This window comes from Pleurodeles waltl, chromosome 5 (assembly GCF_031143425.1).
Source record: "Pleurodeles waltl isolate 20211129_DDA chromosome 5, aPleWal1.hap1.20221129, whole genome shotgun sequence".
Classification (NCBI taxonomy): Eukaryota; Metazoa; Chordata; class Amphibia; order Caudata; family Salamandridae; genus Pleurodeles; species Pleurodeles waltl.
The window spans coordinates 1,535,694,080-1,535,713,874 of record NC_090444.1 but is presented as its reverse complement, the minus strand read 5'-3'; the positions used below and the strand labels follow the sequence as shown (position 1 = coordinate 1,535,713,874).

The following is a 19,795-nucleotide window of genomic DNA, read 5'->3' as shown; positions in this document are numbered from 1 at the left end:
AACCGCTGTGTCAGTTGCCGACGTGAGGAGCCCGCTCACAGTCGCAAACAGCTGTGCTCTTGATTTTCACCTGCAGCTCTGTTTTGAAGTAGGAGTTCACTCTAATGCCAGCTAACGGGTCAGGATCTGGGGGGCACCTCTTGAGGATCAGGACTCACTCCAGCAGAGGCTAGCATTGGGGCTGAGGTAGGCCCAGTTGGTGCTGGTCATCTGGGCTGCTGCAGGAAGGCCTCTGGAAGCTTGTTGTGGCCTATTGCTCAAACAGGAGGTCAGCCAACTGACACTTTGAGGCACTTCTGTGGATCCTGGGTTCAAGGTAAGCAGATCCAGTCTTCCTTCTTCAGTCAGTGGGTCATTCTTTCTTCTGAATCTTCCACAAGTCCTGGAGCATTCTTTTGAGAGGTTCTGAGAATGCCACCCTTATACTCAGTGCCAGTCTGTAGGTGAGGGATTCTCCCCTCGATCTAACCTTCCCCATTTCCTGGGTTTGGCTCCAATCTGTCTAGCGGCAAAGACAGGCAGGCCTAAGAGTGAGTAACGTTTGTCAGTGGCAGGGCAGACAGCTTTAGCAGTCGGAAAGGACATGGGCACAGCCCTCAGGCTACCTTTTGAAGCTCAGGAAGGGCTGAGTACAACCCCCAGACCATCCTGCTCAGGAGAGGAACATCCTTCCCCATACTCAAGGCCTTTTTTGTTCCCATGTCTGAAAGGAACCACAGGGAAGAGACTTGCAAGGTTTTATGACCGTGGTCACTGGCAGAAAGGTGCATTTGATGTCGGTAGAAAAATGCCAACTTTCTAAAAGTGGCTTTTTTCATAATAGTAACTTGAAAGATGGTTTTAAATTGGAATTCAAATGAATGGAATACGTATTTATCTGTTCCCAAACTGAAGTTATCACTTATTAGGTGTAATAGGTAACCCGGTCTTAGTTGATGGGCGAGATGGCCATGCTACAGTTAAAAATCGACTTGAGAAGTTTTTTACTGATAGGACATGTAAAACTTAGGTGCACATGTCCTACTTACTAAATACCATTCCCCTTACCCTGCAAGCCTGTAGGGCCTATGTTTTAAGTATTCACAAGGAAAGTTTTGGCCTGGCAAAAGGTTAATTTTGTCAGGTCGAAATTGTAGTTTAAAACTGCACTATAGGCTTTGGTGGCAGGGCTGAAACATGTTTTACAGTGCTACTTCAGTGGGTGGCACAATTATGTGATGCAACCCAATGGTAGCATTTATTTTACAGTCCCTTAATACATGTAGTGCCATTTACTAGGAAAGTATAAGTAAATTAAATGTGGCAATTAGATGTTTGCCAGATTTATCTTGTTAATGGAGAGAGTATAAGCACTCTACCGAGTAGCGTAACGAAACTTGAGGGGCCCCAATACAAAGTACACGGAGAAGCCCCATCCGGACTTATTCAGGAGCTCTCAGGCCAGAGTACTGTGTTGATGGGACCCCATGGAGCTCAGAGGCCCCCGTAACGTGGGGGCAGTGGGGGGCTTTGTTACGCCCAGTACTTTACCTCTCGTTATGACAGGTAAAGTGCACAGAGTCCTACAGCCAACAAAACTGAGTTCAGCAAAATAGGGCAGTGAAGGGGAAAAAGTCTGGAGAAATATCACACCAAGGATGTCAGATCTAACAAGCAGTCAACTAAAACTGTTGGACAACTCCAAGGCTTTGTTTTGTTTTTCTTAACCATGGAATAAATCCTTCTGAAAGAACTTTATAGATCCATGTGGATCCACTGGAACAAATTAAGTCCACTTTTAAAATGATCACAATTAAGCAATCTATAGTCAGGGTCAGAAAGTTTAAACAGTAGTGTGACCAGTGGTAACCCTCAAAGGACAGTGTTCTTTCTCACACAATGATGTAGTGTGTATTCAGGGAAACTTCGATCAACAAACTGGGGCTTGGCCAACGCATTAAAGGATCAAACTCTTCATAATTGTTTGGGAGAAAGAAGGTACCAGCCTTCTAGCATCGAACTATTTGTTGTCCATTTGTTTCATTGCCTTTTCTTTTGAACTTAGAAAGTCATTTATAAGATAGTCATCGGGATCCTGAAAGGCTTTGTGAAAGGTATAGTGGAACACAGATCCAATGCCCTAATGGCGAAATATCTATTGCATCAAGTAGATGTGAAGTATTTTCCTGATGAAATGACACCCGCTCTTCAAAGTAACCAGGGGAACTGTGTGGAAGTGTTGTTCTGCACTCTGCTAAAAATAGGCGTTATCTAAGCTGTAGCTAAAAGAATAAAGGGATAATTTTATGCAGACATCAGAAGCAACTTACTAGTCATAAACAATCTTCATGCATGAGAGTCATTATTATGACACACCGCCTCTATGCAGCGTCTATGCACAGAAAGGACAGTAATGCACCAACATACTAATTCATGGCACCACGTTACTTTTCCGTGAAGATGCTTCACTTCTTGCTATGCTGCACGATCGTTTTAAATGACCAAACAGTGTAATTACTTTTAGGTGCCCTGCAACAAACAACGAAAGTATAAGTGATATTTAGAACGCAATATTCCCATACCCTCTACCTCCTCTCCAGTGGGGGGCATAATTTCCTCTTTGTGTTGCTCCTATCATCTATATATGGATAATACGCAGATGTTATTCTGTTTTCTTCCATCACATCACTCCTTCATACAAAAATGCAATGCTCTCTCTTGGATATTAGACAATGGTTCTTGAAATACAAAGTAACTTCAACGTGAGACCTGAAGCATTCCAGCTGACCTATATCAGGAATTTGACAATATCTCCCTTTCTATGCAGCCAGGCTCCTACTCAGTGCACTGGCTTTCGGAGATGTGAACTGTCCCGTGATGAGACTCCCCCAACATGTTTTTTCCTTTTTGATGGATGATACATTTCACAACATAAACACACTATAAGCTGCCAAGATATATTCATACAATCACATTAACAATAAACTTAATGGCTGTCTGCCAACCACAGGTCACAGTACAGATTACTTACCATTGGGATTAAAGTTATACTTGGGAGAACTTCAACCGCCTTCCCACAGCTGGTCACAGCGCACACTGCATCGTGCTCTAAAAACTCAGTTAACTTCCAACTCCTTACTGTACTCAACCCTCAATGTGCACAGTTAATTTCAGTTTCTTGTCCTTGTTCTTTGAAAAACTGTACCTCTCAGCCACTCCCATAGCTCCTTTGCTGAATTTAACTGAGAAATCAAATTTCATCTCCTGGTTTTGGAATGGCACTTTACGCCATGCTTACACTACACAACGTGGTACATGCATGGCGCAAACCACTAAGTCATATTTTTGATACCACGCAAAGCCACTTTGCGTGGCTTTGAATGACTTCAAAAATATGGAAGTCATTCAAAGCCACACAAAGTCAAGGCAGCACAATTCGCTGTGTTGCCTTACTCTGTGCAAGGAAGGTTTTCCATGGGCATTGCGTGGGTGTTCCCATGCACCTCCCATGGTTTTTTATGCATTTACCAAACCTGGAAAACCTGGGAATGCGCCAAAAAGATATACCTCCACAGGAAAGTCATAACAAGTAGAAATATCTTTATTTTTCCTTGTATTTCTCTCTTTCTGTTTGTGCTGCATTCTGCAGCACACATAGAGAAAAAAGCCTCTCAGGATTGGTTTTGTGCAGGAAGGTGTGCTTCCCTGCACAAAAACAATCCTACATGCAACGCAGGCACCTTCGCACCATGGTGCAAGAGTGCCCGCATTGGTGCTAGGCTGCCAAAAGAGCTCCAGCACAGGGAAAAAGGACAGGAATGAACCATATTGGATAAATGTGGTGCATCACCCTCAGGTCCCTCCTGCGCTTGTCCCATTCATTACTAGTGAGATAACCATATATCGCTGACAGACAAAGAAAAAAAAGAACAAGGAATGCTCTGACTCCCTCCCACCGGGAGTACATAAGGCGTACTTACTCAGCATTCCATCTGTTCTTTTTTCTGTCTGCTGACAGGATGTTCTAGACAAGGAAGGAGGGTGGCACCTGCATGGCTGGGACTCCTCCTGGGTTGCGTTTCTCGTCACTGGCTGGCATCCCAGCTGAGCAGGGGTATCAGCTGGGTGGATTCCCGCCTCCCTCCCTGCATGGCTTGGGGGGAGTTGTGTGGTGCTACGTGGGGCCTGGTCGCCTTGCAGTTGCTGATGGTGTCCGGGTGTAGGGTCTAGGGTGCCAAGTGCTGCTGCTCCCCTGTAGTGAGTATTACTGGTGATTACGTGTGATGATTGTTGGGGTGAGGTGGGACATGGGGCCTTGGTGTGTCCCATCTCACTGTGTCACGCACATGGAAACAATGCTTGTTGTGGAATTCCTGTGCCTGGCATGGTGATGAGGTACTGGGTGGCTTTTTCGCAACAGCATTCTCCTTCTGTGCCTTACGCCAGGATTATAGCTTCCCCCTCAGGGCGGGGCGTTGCTGGTTTCTCGTGTATGTACTTGCCCTCTGGTTGTTAGGGTCAGAGGGACACGGGCCCCTGATGTCCTGTGGGTGCATATGGAATCGGTGCATTAAGGGCCTGGCATGGTGGGAAGGCTGGAGGCATTTTTTGGCAGGCTCAGCTGTGGGCTTCTGGGGGCCGTGTGGTCATCCCTGTTGTGGTCAGACTGTTTTTTGTTTTGGGCTCTTGGTTCAGTTGCCCTTCTCCTGGCCAGTGGGTAGGCCATGGGCTCCACTGTGTCAATAGCCCTGTGTCTGCACGGAAATGTGTCCCACCTTTGCGGGTGTGTTGTCTTGAATGCCAGGGTCCTCCCCATCCTGGTGGGGTCCCTGTGGGTGTGTCCTGTTTCATTGGGGGTGTGCCTGTAGGTACTTGTTTCTTCTTGTTCAGCAAGTAGGAGGGGTGCTTTCTCTGATCCCACCTGGAGTTCTGGCTCTTGGAGTGTATGTGGGCCTTTGTTGTTGTGGAGGCTTCAAGGCTGGTATTTCCTGTTCCCCCTTTTTGCTACAGGGGCCGTTTCCGTTTCTTGCTCTCTCCCTTTGTGGGCCTCCTATGCTGTCTGTGGGACTGGCGGCCCGGTGCTTGTTCTCTTTCTTCTCCATCAGGGCTGGCCATTTTTGGGGGTCATGTGCCCCGTTTTTCGCCTAGGGTGTTCTTCTGTGGTATTCCTTCCTGTTCTGTGGTGGGTTTGGGCCTGCCTAGGCTGCTTGGTGCAGTCAGTTTGTTTTTCTAAGGGTCACGTTTTTACCTGCTGGTCCCCTTCGGCTGCTGGGGCTGGTATTGTTAGTAGGTCCTGGAGGCTTGCCAAGCATGCCTTCCCCTTATGGGTGTGTTTGGTGCGTTTTACTGGGTATGGGAGTCTCCCTCCTGATTTTCCAGTCTGGGTACTGGTGGTTTTCCATGCTGCCTGCCTGGGTGTGTTTGGGGTAGGTGAGGCATCATGGCTCCTTTGGGATCCTTGTTCCCCGGCATCCTGTTGGTTTCTCTTTCTCCCCTAGCTCCTTGGTTGCTCGAGCCACCTGTGGGGAAAGGTGTGGGGTTGTGGATCTGCCCCAGACTTTTTTTGAGTTGATTGTCTACGGGTTAGCTGGCTGGGGTCTGCTCCCTACTTTTCCTTTGGGCTTCTGTTTTTCTGGTGGATTCCCTCCTGTGTTCCTCCAGCACAGCTGTATTTGGACTTTGCTGTCTAGTAGAAGGGTGGATGGCTGCATGGGTATTGGTTCTCCCTGCCTGCTGGGTATGAGCTGTTGGTCTTTCATGGCAGCTGTCTGCTTTTTGTTTTGGGGTTTTCAGTCCTGCCAGGTGTTGGCGTTTGCCTCTGGGTTCCTCTGTTCTGGCTCTGCTGCACTTCTCCCTCTTGTGGTGTGCGGGTTGTGTCTATGCTTTCTTTCTGGTCCTCTGGTGTAAGGGTCTTCTGTCAGTGAGTGCTGTTTTGTTGCTCCCTTGCATTGGTTCTCTGGGTGCTGCTGGCCATTTCCCGGTTTTGGGCTGGCCTCCTTCGGCCCTGGATACTGATGGCAGTCTGGGTGCCCGTTTCGGACTGAGGTTCTGTGTGCCTTCGGTCTGTCCCTGGTTTTTGGGGTCGCCTTGTCTGTCAGTTTTGTTTTCTCCTGCCTTTCACTGTTGTTGTGGACTGGGTGATGTCATGTTTGGGGCCCTTTGTGCGGAGGCTGTCATGCATCCTCGTTTCATCTCTCTTCCTAGCTCGGTTAGGTTCTGTGCTTTCGGAGTGTCCTTCTGTTGTTTTTCATTGTTCCTATCGGTCGCTGCCTTTGTGGGTTTTGTGGGGGGGGGGGGGGGGGCATTAGCTGTTGCGGCCCTCTTGGTGGACACATATCCCCTGTAACTGGATTTCCTGGCTGGGGATGGCTGTCTGTGGGACAGTCCTGGGTGGCCACCTTTGGCCGTTTGGTTGGCTGGTGTTGTTCTGTCTGGCCTTTCCTGGTTCTTCTTCTTTTTCCCTTTTGGAGCAGGGTTCCCATGTTTTGGGGGTCACCCTGAGTGCCCTCTATGTCTGGGCTGGGGCTTCCAAGGGGTCTCCTTTGTTGTGCTCTTTTAGCCTCTCTGCCTGCTTGGGCTTTTTCTGCTTGTCTTTTCGGGTGCCAGTTTCCCAGTTTCTGCTTCTGGTGTTTTTGCCTGCCCCTTCTTGGGGTCTGGGAGGTTTGGCTTTGCTGATTTCCTCTTGTGTGGTTACCTTGGTTGTGTTCATGGGGTGTCTCACAGCTGGCTTCACCTCCCTGCAGTTCCCCTCTTGCAGTTGGGATGGTTTGGGATGGTTTGGTTTGGAGCCTGGTTTGATCTTTCTCCCCTGTTCTGTTGATTTTGCTGGGTTCGCTTGGGGGTGTTTGAGGTCTTTTGCTTTCTTTAGTGCTTCACCTGCCTTGTTTTTTCCCTGGGATTTTGTTTCCTTTTTCTGTTGAACCTGAGGATCTTCCTGTTTATTTGCCCTTCTTCTTGGGTGGTGGACTTCATGGGGGAGTTTTGGATCAGTCTGGTTAGGGCTCTCTTCCTTGACAAGCTTTTGCTTTCTTTTGTGACTCTTCTTTTGTCCCAGCTCCATCTTGCTGGGGTTTTCTCGGTTCCTTGAGATGTCCCTGTTGTGGGGTTCTCCATTGTGGTTCCTTCTGGTGTGGGGTCCTCTTGATTTGTTTTGTGGTCCTGGTGGGCTGCGGCTCACGTTTTTTGGTTGGTTTGTTTCCTTTCCTGGTGGGCTCTGTGGTGGTTGCCTTGGGGTTGGTTCCATCTTGTCTGTTTGTTTGCTGTTTGGGCTTCTCTTTGTTGCTTGTCTTCTCCTGCCCCTGTTGGGGGTTTTGACCATTTATTTGGCTGAGAGTTTCCTGGTCAATGCCCTCCTTGGTGGTTTCTGGGCTGCTTGTGGTTGCCCTTTGGAGTGCTGATTTTTCTTGTTTCTGAGGTGGCATCCTTCCAGGTCTTGGCTTAGGGATTCTCACTAGTAATGAATGGGCCGAGGACTGAAGGGACCTGGGGGCAACGCTCTAGTACTTAGAAGTAATCTTCATTACTTCTAGTCCAGTTGTCCTCGTCCCATTCATTACGACCGTCCCTCACTTCCCGAGGTCTGGCCTTCTTTGGATGGTTTGGGAGAGGATGGGAGGGTAGGGTTCCCAGCATTATTTGTTCTTTTTCTTTTCTGTAAGGAAGATAGGATTATCTCACTAGGAATTAATAGGACGAGGACTACAGGACCATGAGTAATGAAGATTAATGGTAAGTAATAGAGCATTCCTGCTCTTTCCCTGTGACGCAGGGCAGAGCACTAAGGGAACATGCTGCGCTGCCCTGCTACAGAAAACTTATAGATATAGGTGCAAGAGTCTGAATAGGCACACTCCTGCTGACAACTCCTACAATACGCACATATGCACTGTTTAAAAAATGTACATCTGTCGACATCTGTCTTGTGTCACCATCCACCAAATGTCATCTTCCCTTACATCTTCTTTATGTTAGCCACCCAATTTAGAACCTCCTCTTATGTTCCACTGTTATCAATATGTAAAGCACTTCTGTTACAAGGCTAACTGATGCAATGAATAAACACAATAAAAAAAACATTCAAAAAGCAGTTTTGCAAAATGTTGCATGTTCGTGAGACCCGCTGGTTCATCTCTGAATCAACACACTGAGAAATTGTAGTAGCTACATTTTGAAAACATTTCAATTTATTTTCATTGTGTGTTATTGAAAATCCAATTGCTTATTGTTTGTTTTGCGCCTACCGTTAATAAAATATATTACATCTCTAGAATGTCGTGAGTAGCCTACATTGTGTTTAAGCTTTAAATATCGATGAGAACACTGAGAGCTGCAGTTTTCCGAAGAAAAATAAGAACAGCTCAAAGGTTTGCAATGTGTCTTATGTTGTCGTAACAGGTTGTCTTCCCCTTATTGTATTTTTATGTGTCAGAAAAGGAATGTTAGATTTCATCAAGCCAGTTTTACCTATTTTAACCAATAAACGGACATGCAATGAGAAGAAATCAGGACATTGTTTCATCAATGCAGATGCTGTCACAAACAGCATCCGTTGCTTATGGCAACAATTGTGTCATCAGCATCTTATAACGAACTGTTGTACACGCTGAAAAATAGTTTATACTATTATGTATTTTTTACAAGCATATGATTACCGAATACTTGCAAATTTCATATCAAATCCCACCTCCTTAGAATTGAATGTTGCATCTGTGTACTGGAGGCGGATGTCTTTGAACCAACTATCTTCAGGAGGATTCCTTTTGACAAGTGCTAGCTTACACCTGGCACCTTGATTAATGCACTGGCGGATTGCTAGACATCAGAGGCATCTCACTCTTAATTCAGGCTAAACTCAAGATGATTAATGTAGTAGAAAATCGATAAGCTGTCTATTTTAAGTATCCTAGTCACGTGATGAGGATCCTCAGAAAATTGGAGTCACTAGCAGTGCACGCAGAATTTTTACTGCCATCTTACTATTGTAAGCGATAATTTGTGTGTTGTTTACCACAGTCAGTGATGGGACTCTGTGAACACTAACAACGTGTATTTCAGCAGCAGTGATCCTGAATGATCGTAATAGAGCAGAATGTAGTGTAATTATGTGCAGGCACTTGCGCGCACCTTGCGCACGCTATGCACGTCATCAAGTGACTCTTCGGTCCTAAGCATCCTATTTAGCCCGTGGAGAAACAGCAAGTTTTGGTGTCCAACCACTGCTGCAGATGTCCCGAGTGGACTGTCCATGTCAGCTGGACACCGTGTATATAATGAAGACTTCGATTAGCTAATCAGTGCCGTCTCTGGGCGCGGGGTAACGCTTATTTGCTTCACGTGAACCGGTAGACCAAATGCACTTGACAGCAATGAGTTATAAAGGGCAAACTAAGCTCTGCAGTAGCGTGTCCTGTCAGCAAGGAGTGATATGACAACCCTAACAGAAGGCTGCCGGAGGCAATCTTTCGCTATTTCCCGCTTTTTTCGTGCAGAACACAGCAGAAGGAATAAGTAGTAATTGAATGTAAAGAACATAATAGTACGTTGTACGGGTTTTGAATCAACCATTATTTCATTTCATGAACTAACACCTATTTTAGGTGAAGTATATGGAACCATTGAACGTTAGAGGTGGACTAAACATTCAAGTCACCTGTAAAGGAGAGGTAACATTTCCTTTCAGGGTATAACAACACAGGTGAGAAGACATCTGGGCTATGCCATCGTTGCCTGGTGACACCGAGTCGTGCACTATATTCAGATTTCAGTGAAGCGCAGTCGCGTGGCACGTTGCAGACTGGATAATTCTAGCAGGACAAATGTCCTGGAGTTTTCCGCTGAGGTGGCTCAGGCTTTCTCGCTGTACTGCTCGTTCTGCACGTGTGGCCATCTTTCACTCTATCGCGGTCTTCACCAGAAGAAATAAACACATATTTCTGGCCGTGTCTAACAGTATTACTTCAACCGAAAACATTTAAAAGAGGGGTGTCGCCATTCCCGAAGCAAGCTGTCCTCCCTCAGTGTCAATTCGTGTTTGTAGAATGTGTGTGGTAGAAACATTACAGCTTGGTGTTGGGTGAATTAGCGTGTCTCAAGTACACATTTTTTGTGTCAGCGATGATTGTGGCGAACACACTCAATGTGTGCCGTTCTCGGGCAGCATTTAATACAAAACCCCAATGTGCAAATTTTAAAAACTGGCCATTGAGTTATATTGGCACTAGCAATAGAAAATGAGAACCTGTGAAACAATTTTTAATAAATGTACCTTCATTTCCACCGACTGCTTAGGGTTTGTATGAGTGAGAGAGCCCACTAATGCTTTAAACAAATCACAGTGACCATGCTTTCCCCCTTCAGATCTCACCAACTACCCCTTGTCCGAGCTTTGGGGTTGTGACAGCACGCAGTTTTGCAGATACAGCATTTCCATGGGCAAGTATTGGAAGCAATTATTATTTTTTAATACTAAAGCAACTTATAATGTATACGAATATTCTGCAGTGGCTACTGATGCCGAGTGTTGGAAAATGTAACGTTGGGTGAATACTGTGGTAATATACTAGATCATATTCATTCCATTGCAGCAGTTCAAGGTGAAGGGTCAAAGCTTTTAGTTTGCAGTTGGACCTCCATTGCTCTGCTGCACGTTTACTATCAAAGTGCTTAATTTTTCATTAATAGCTTTGTCTCGCAATCAATCTATGTACAGCGAACGTATATACGGCATACACATTTCTGACTGATCCTGACATATTTGATACAGGTATGCACTGAGGAGGTGAGAGGTGAGTCTAAGTTATAAGGTGGGTACCAGACGAAGTAGTCTTTAGATGTAACCTCGGAGTTCCCATGGGGAAAATATGCGTTAAAAATAAGAAAAATGATGAACGGAAACATTACAAACTTCATAGACTCCTGGTGTATTGCCATTTGGTTCATATCTACTTTGATGGATTTTCATTTTGCCACTTTGAATGTATAAACCAACATGTAGGTGGCCTCTTCGCAGGCATGGTGAATGTTTACATCCATTTCAATATTCGCTACGGCCGGGAACAATTGGGAAAAAATAAAGAAGCTGAAATTTGCCAAGGTTCACAGGCATTAATGAAATCGCACAATCTTATCGGCTTGAACCACTCTAAAATATTTAAGGGCAGCAATCCTGTTTCCCTAACATTTGGTGATAAATATGAAGATGTTCACACTTCAGACGAAGGAATACTATAATGAAATGGGAATTGTAATGCAGCATGCTATTTACATAGTGGAAAAACAACTTTGGGACGCTAACAAACTTCGTAATTATTAAAAGCAAAGACAGCAGAGTAGGAGAGCCAATGCTGTTATTACATTTGAGTAGACGAGCCCATGGCCTGCACCACTTATACAGTTCTCTCCCTGGCCTGCCGGCCAAGCTCATGAGAGTTAAACAAGCATTTGCAATGCAATGGTTCTCGCGTTTTCTCGGGTTCGAGCTATTAGCGTTGTAAATTCCTAACTGGACTTTTCTTGCCACTTAAATTGAATATGAAAAGCAAAACCATTGACATAAGCAAGCCGATTCAAAGTGCCATGGCTGCCATGAGCATGAGCGAAAAGAAGAGACACAAAGAGAAAAAGAAGTTTCCTCACAGGCAAACATACAGGCAAATGTGCAATTATCCATATAACAGGGTTGATATCCAAGGCGGTAACCAAACCACCCCCAGGAGAAAAAAATGTAAAGCAGTTACCAATGATAGCAACAGATTTTTAAAAAGCAAGCCCACGAACGAGTGAAAGTGATGGGCGTGTGGTGGGCTTAGTTATAAGCCCACAATACTTACAACAGGTCACAGCCCTTATGCGCTCGACCTAAAAATGGAAACAGACCTCCAAGCCCACCACCCCAGCCTGGTAGGAACAGGATGGCTTAAAAACATCCTGGTATTATCAAAGGTGCAAGGATATAAAAATAAATCCTCTCTTGCCTTGCCAATTGGCCAAGATGGGCAGTTGCTGTCTCTGTCTCCACTATTCATTTCATTGTCTAGACCGAAGATGAGGAAGTGGTTGGGAGGGGTTAGAGGGCACACACTCTGTCCCTGGCCAAGGGCTGGGTCAGGGTTATCGGTCCACTTCAGGTCCCCACTCCTTCGTAAATGTTCCCTAGTCTTTGTCAAGGGCCCTGGAAGATTGTTCTAGTCCTGCAAATTCAACCGGCACATTCCATTCCCACTCATATTTAATTTAAACTTTTACTTTTCCCTATTTTAAATACAATTATTTTCTGAACTCTAAACTAAGAGAGAAGTTCCCACCTCAAACAAAAACACATTTTTACTATGCTTTAATTATTAGTTAATGTGATGTATAGAATTAATTAAAAGTATGTTATTTGTATTTAAATAAAATGTAATCTTACATTAATTTCTAGATTAAAAAATGCTCCTTTTATAGTTAAGTAATAATTGTGTTTTATTTGTACATTTTAAAAATATTTATTATAATATATTTATGCTCCCGAATACTAATATCTCCAGCTCTGCTGGGCAAGGGTAGGATATGGGTCTGTCCCTATCCTGCAGAACAGCCCCACTCAGACCCCCACCTTACCCAAGAGAAAGGGAGTGAGTCCACTGAATTATCACCAACTGGACAGTTGGCACCTCTAACACATCAATTTTGCTGGGGTTTAGGATAGCCAGGTCAGTTAAGGCGTTAGACATTTGTAGCAACTGTCAGCTGCTCCACTGCCCTGTTCACAACTGCAACCACGACACTGAGGCAAGGTCAGCCTTGCAAAATTCATGGTGCAGGAGGTCTAGTCTGCTGTCTGTGTCCAATTCACAATTGCAAACAGGACATCAGCAGCTGTAGGCTGTCCCAGGTTCCACCACCCTCACAAAAGTAAAACTGTTGGATACCCACGACAGCTGAGTGCTGACCAGAGGACAAAAAGGGCAGCACAACCTCCACTTCTCCTTCCTTACCTACAGATCTTGTCTGGAGGAAGTACACTGGATGTCTCACCAAAGAAAGTGCGTGGAGATTGTATCTCCCTCATGGCATATGTGCAGTAGACCCCACAGTGCATTCTAAATCCCCTGAGAATCGAACATATAAGTTTAAGAAGGGCCTTGTGCCAACCTTTGCCACATTAGCCTCATTTTTTTAATGCTAATGTGGGGATAGTGTGGCAAAAACACTGCACCATTTTTACAAAGTGGTGCAATGCACGCATTGCGCCACTTTGTAAACTCTTTGCGCCACATTATGCCTGTGCCAGGTATAATGTACACAAGGGGGGGAGTTTCTCCGTTAGGGGGCCTGCAAAAATGGAGCAGTAGAATCAATGAGATTCCACTGCGCCATTTTTAGCAGCATTGTTATTGCCTGCACAGAGCAAGGGTTAAAATGAGGCACACCATTATTTTAATGGGCCTCTGTACTTTGCAGGATTAGCGCCAACATTTTTGGTGCTAATTCTGCAAAGTACAGTAACAGCATAAAAAATGATGGCGTTATTGTCCCTAACCTGCACCATGGTGCACCGTATGTTAAACATGGTGCACACATGGTGGCATTGGGGGGGCACAATGGGCAGAAAGAAAAGTGGCACTTCATGAATGAAGCACCACTTTTCTTAAATTTGGGCCTTAGTATTTTATCTCTTGTGTGGCCAGTGAACTGCAAAGTAAATCTATTCAGCCCCCACCACCCAAAAAAGAAAACAATATATATTTTAAAAATCCTTTTACTTCTAAATTACCATATCTGTTTTTAAAACTGTAATTGTGAGCAAAAATTGTGGCCAGTTGCATAAAGTTCTAGAGATGCAAAACTGAAGAGTGTATTTTTCCTGTTTGCATCTAAAACAAACATTGGCAATAACAGTTGGCCTGACATGAATGAAAGTTTATGCCTTTTGTGTCACTGATGGGTGTAGGCACTCAATACAATTTTCATACATGCACTCTGTCACTAATGTTTGCACTCATGTATCCCTTCGTCAGTCCATTGACATCCTTCCATTCACTCTCTGATAAACCACAAAACAATAAAACACACAGAAACTCAACAACATATGCAAGATAAAGTAAAAGAATACAAGTAGAAAAAAAGAAAACATTCTGTCTTCTGAAACATAGCGGGCATATGTTTTGAATACCCAACTAAACATATTAGCAGATGTCCATCTTGCAAAGGTATTGCAAATAGTCTATTGTTGTAAAGCTCAAGCGTGGGAGCCACATTTAGAACTAGTGTACTAATCATCTTGGAATGGTACAACAATAATATAATAGGGATAGAAGGATTCAATATTAATGAAATCCTGTTCGAAGCATAAGCTTTCCCAGAAGACAACAACCAGACATTCAGTCATATAATTACCTACTACACAAAATTACAGATGGCAAAGCAAAATACTATCTCTCCTAAGAGGACCTAAAAAGGATTCTAACAGTAAACATCTTCTATACTCATGGTTTGTCGGAGATGCAACCATAGATTATCTGTAACAAAATATCTATAGGTAGGCTTTAATAGAGACTAATAGCAATCTACCTTTAAATGCCTTTAAATGTCTATTGACTTTCACATATGATTTTCAAAATCCATTGATCAGACAATACAGCCTTTATTGTAACTTTTCATTATAAGAAATCAGGATTATAACCTTTCTCATTGACCTAGCACAATAACTAACGCAGACTTACTTTGTTGGTTCAGACATGCTCCAACAAGGCAACCCTCAGGTATATCGCAATAAAATTACAATTAAGTACAAAATGCAGTTGTTAAATCAATCCAAATCCCTACTATTAGATCCTAAAAACGATTTCCATAGTGCAAATCATCTATCCCCATGATTTATTCAGGTGGTTCACCAGCACCAACACCCTGATCTGCCAGATTCCATGTATCAAATGCCTCCCTATGGGATTTAGCACAGTGTAGTAACAATCCACCCATAAGAGCTGTTTGTCTTCTCGCAATAGGTAAGTAGTTATTTTGTGATGACTCTTCATTTTAAACAGATCACATCTAAGGAATCGGACATAGAATTTGCCACTGAAGTGAGGAAGTGAATAATCTACCCTCGACACTGTATACAACCTAGGCATGTAGAAGTGTGCAGAAGCTGGCCAAAACACCATACAGTCCGTCTTAATAGGGCCTGCCAAGAACCATCACAGTGAAATTTTACTCCCATGTTTTGTCAGAGTGGGTGACCAGCACCATAATCCTTGCCTACGCTGATAATCTGTGAGATTACATGTAACCAAATACCTTTCTGTGGCCTGAAACATAATGTAACAAGAACCCACAGTTAAACTTGTATTACTGCCTTTGAAATAACTTCAGTCCGCATCTATGGCAACAGGCATAACAATTCCCTGTACACAAGTCAAGTCTGAAGCTGTTATCCATTTCAGTTAATGGCGGCTCTTATCCCATCTGTGCTGCTAGACAAAACACTATAAATGATCTAGTTAACTAAGACCTTAATAGCAACACAGTGGAATGTGTGCACCCCTGAAGGTTCAAGCTCAGGTACATGGTTAAATATATATAAAAGTATTGCAGCTGTGTGGAAGACAAGCACTTTTTGTGGAAGCACCCAACTTTTGCCCAATCAAAACACGTACTCCTGACTACCAACATATGCGACGCCCCTCTCCTGGTGGCTCTCACTTGATTGTCTGGCTACAGCTGTGCTGCCGCACCAGACCATAAAAAGATAGGACATGCTTAAACTCATGTTGGAGTAAAAGGCAGTAGACCCCTGTGCTTAAAAGTCAGACATAAAAAAGCCTATATTGACCATTTACTGATGTTTTCTCAGAAAAATGCTTTGCATTTTAAATTTGCAGCATGTAGGTGAAAGAATAATGCAAAATCAATGTGAAAATTAGATTTTGATAGACTTCTGGCCAAGATTGCACCAGGGTAGTAACACAGTTGCGCAGCTCTGGGCTCCGGACCCAGGTCAAAGAGTGTGCTACATTTCCTCCATAGAAACAGAAAATAGCAAGTGGAGTACTTTCTCATCTCCCTGAGATGGATCTTCTAGTGTGTGATGCAGCAGTTGGAATACATTCCATTTCTTTGGATCCCGGACGGCGCAGCAACAGTTTCCATGAAGTCAGCAGTGTGTTGAAGCCGCATCAGTGATAGAAGCTGGAAATCCATGTCATGCCCACTCCATAGAGCCGGAGAACAACACAGAGTAGCATGCATGTACTTGTCCCCCCAAAAAAGAGACTTTAAGTTATATGCAGGTGAAGGAATATACAAGGGATCTACAGATGTTGGGAGAGCAGTGGACACTGAACTGAGGAGGAAAACTGAGTGGCAGTAATCGGAACTGGCTCATCCAGCTGTGAAGGGGCAAAACATCAAAACAAATAACTTGAGTCTCCCCATTCACTTCTTCAGCTCTCTAAAGTGAAAAGCATATGATTGCTCACTTAAGCACAGGAAAGTACTGGTTTGGACTGCACGATGGAAGGGACCCATATTTCAACAGCCCTAGAAACATTAAATAAGACCATAAAATTACTAATTTGAATATGTGAAAATACTAATCTTTATCGTGGTAGTTTATGGAAACTATAAGAAGGGAGAAACCCAAAGACCTTTCTAATATAGAGTATAATCATTGGGGCTGAAATACAAAGACTGAAAGTGAGCCCCTGCTTTCTCGCTCAGGAAGTACTCCATCCATTGTGCAAGAACAAAGGTAGCTGTCATGGTGATGCCTCCTCACAGAAAAGAAGAACTTGCAGAAGTTGGGGTAGCTTAGCTGCCAAAAAGCATAAATAGATTTAAAAGGAAAGACATTAAAAAATTCTTGACTTCAAAAGAGCGAGAGGCTAATTCTTTGGGGACTGAACCTATGGCAACCCAGACAATAGTCCCCCTTTCATGAAATCTTGCATGGCTGACTTGCAATCCCAGCTGGACAAGCCCATCACAGCTAGTCCAGCAGTGCTGACATGGGTAGAGGCATGGCTAAAATAAAGGGAAAAATGGGTTCTCTGAATCAAAATTTGAAGCTAGCAGAATCCAGGCTTGAAACCACTGCATCATCAAAGTAATTTTCCCACAGATCTTCAGCACACCTAGAACACCAATTCAAGCAACTACACACCAAGTGCCAAGGCTTTGAAAACAGAACCAGGTGATGAATATATTTCAGAAGAGGAGAGAGAACAACCACTAATATGAAATCTTGACTGATAAGAATATTAAATATTGCTGGATTCTCCTAATAGCACAACAGTGCACATGGAAAGGAGTGGACAGAGTGGTAAGTGATCATGAGGAGGGTCTGAAGTTTCTAGGTATCTAACTTACTTCATCAGCTGGGAATGACTAATGGGAACTGAAACCAGTGCACACACAAGATCATATAAAAACTCTGTTGTCAAATTCACCAGGGCATCCAAGGGACAATTGTACTAGTGGGACAAGAATCTAAAGACCTGACCCAATCTTGAACTAGATACTCAAAGGGGTATTCAGCCTGATGAAAGTAAAAAAAGGCTTGCCTATGTAGTGAACTGGTATACTCAAGTTGGATGGGAAGTAGACAGTATAGAGTGGGAGACATAGAGGGCAAGAACCACATTTGAAATAACATTACCAGCATCAGAAGGTATCAATGTACCACATTTCCCAAGGTCTACAAGAGAGGAGCCTGGATGGTTTAAAGTCATAAAAATGTAACCAGGATTTGATTATGTCCTCTAGTCCCTTTACCTGCACAATAGGAAACATGATTTGGAGTGGTGACTTAGCAGAGGTGAAACAGTGCACAGCTTGTTGTTTGTCAATTGATATGCAATCCATACACATTTTTCAACTGTCTTTGTCAATGACACGATTCAAAAGGTAATCCGAGTAATACAGATAGTTAGCGCTAATAATTGCACTCAGCTTACAGGGCCAAACTTGGTGAGTACTCATTATGCTTATCAAGATAATGTCTCTCAAAGTCAAAGGACTAAATTTCCCTGATCGGAGATATAAAGTGTGGAACTAGATTTGCAGTGATGAACCTGATATTGTGCTCCTTCAGGAGACTCACCTACTTCGAAAAGACCAAACCATAATGAAACATCTACCATATACCTTACAGTGTTGGGCATCAGCATCTTCCAAAGCAGCAAGTCGATCAGTTTTTTGCAGACATGGTTTATACGTGGCAAAAGGGTCAATAACAAAGGACCCAGAACTTAGATTTAGTAACATTCAAATGTGACTTGCTCAGTTCACATTCAGTCTAATTCCTAGAAGACACTGTGGGTAATCCTGGGAGGGGATCTTAACATGACATGAGTGCAGAACTTGTTAGTGGGTTGAGATTAGGAGAAGCCTTGAAAGGTCCATATAGGAGCTTTCAGGGCCTTGAAAGACATGTGGGAAGTTTAAATCCTAGCACACAACATTATTCTGTCTTTTCACATGTGCACAGGTCACACTCCCACATTGCCTATACCTTCATATCCCAGAAAACTTTGGGGCCTATCCACAAACTGTATTTTGAAGTACCTTTGTAGTACGACACTAGTACTGCTAAGGCACTACAAAGTGTGATTTACAAGCCTACGAGTGTAAATCTTCACTGACACCTCTCTTATTTTTTTTGACAGGGTGATCCTTATACATGTAATTTTACTACTTAATAGTAAATGTGAGAGGACCCAGGGGAGTCACAGGAAAAAGGGACATACTACTAAATGGGAGGGGTTAGAGTGGAGAAAGGATGGGTGTAAGGGAGAGGTTAGTGTGCTAGGGAGGAGTTTTGGTAGGGACATTCATTCACCCAAAAAACTGTAAGCCCATTGCTATTCACAACTGCACTTCTAAAGTTACTACATCCATAAAAGGGACTGGAAATAGTAGGAAATTACGTCAGCTCAAAGGTGAATTAAGTTCATCACCACACATGGCCAGCCACCTTTAATGCAACACCAGCCTTGATGTTGAAATGACATTTGATTGGGTTTGATAGAGATATTTAGAAGAACTACTGGATAAGACAGGTATCGATACAAGAATGAAGGAATGAACCCGGGCTCGTTGCAAAGCTCCAAAACCCAGGATATGAGTAAATGGTCTTCCATCAAAACCTTTTGATCTACAAAGAGGGTTAGAATGCCTCCGTCATCCTTCTGTTTCAGATCCCTGACAAACCATTTTCTATTTAAATAAGACAACAGGATACGATTCTTGGAATCATATTGGTGTGGACAACATACTTATGACTTTGACACACAGAAGCCTCAGACTCCACCAGTATATTACAGCATTCTCAATAGTGTCAAAGATTTAGCTAAACTAGCAGAAATCTGAGTTCCTATATCTAACGTTCTCAGAAAGAGTAATGGGACAAATTAAACCCAAATACACATTTAGATGGGCCTCAAATTGGTTTAGAGATCTAGGCCTACTGTGAGAAAGTATCCTCTTTCTAGCCTTGTTACCCCCACTTTTGGCCTGTATGTGAGTATATGTCAGGGTGTTTTCACTGTCTCACTGGGATCCTGCTAGCCAGGGCCCAGTGCTCATAGTGAAAACCCTATGTAGTCAGTATGTTTGTTATGTGTCACTGGGACCCTGCTAGCCAGGACCCCAGTGCTCATAAGTTTGTGGCCTATATGTATGTGTTCCCTGTGTGATGCCTAACTGTCTCACTGAAGCTCTGCTAACCAGAACCTCAGTGGTTATGCTCTCTCTGCTTTCCAAATTGTCACTAACAGGCTAGTGACCAATTTCACCAATTCACATTGGCATACTGGAACACCCTTATAATTCCCTAGTA

The 19,795-nt window shown here is 43.7% G+C and overlaps 1 protein-coding gene across 2 annotated transcripts in view; it reads left to right on the top strand.

Annotated features, from left to right (window-relative positions):
* Window positions 1-19,795, top strand: part of DLGAP2 (DLG associated protein 2) — a 3,577,612-nt gene that overhangs the window by 3,543,820 nt on the left and 13,997 nt on the right. For both annotated transcript variants that reach the window (XM_069235822.1, XM_069235823.1), the window contains one exon: window positions 10,336-10,410. In XM_069235822.1, the coding sequence (XP_069091923.1) occupies window positions 10,336-10,410 (75 nt within the window). The remainder of the gene's footprint in view (window positions 1-10,335; window positions 10,411-19,795) is intronic.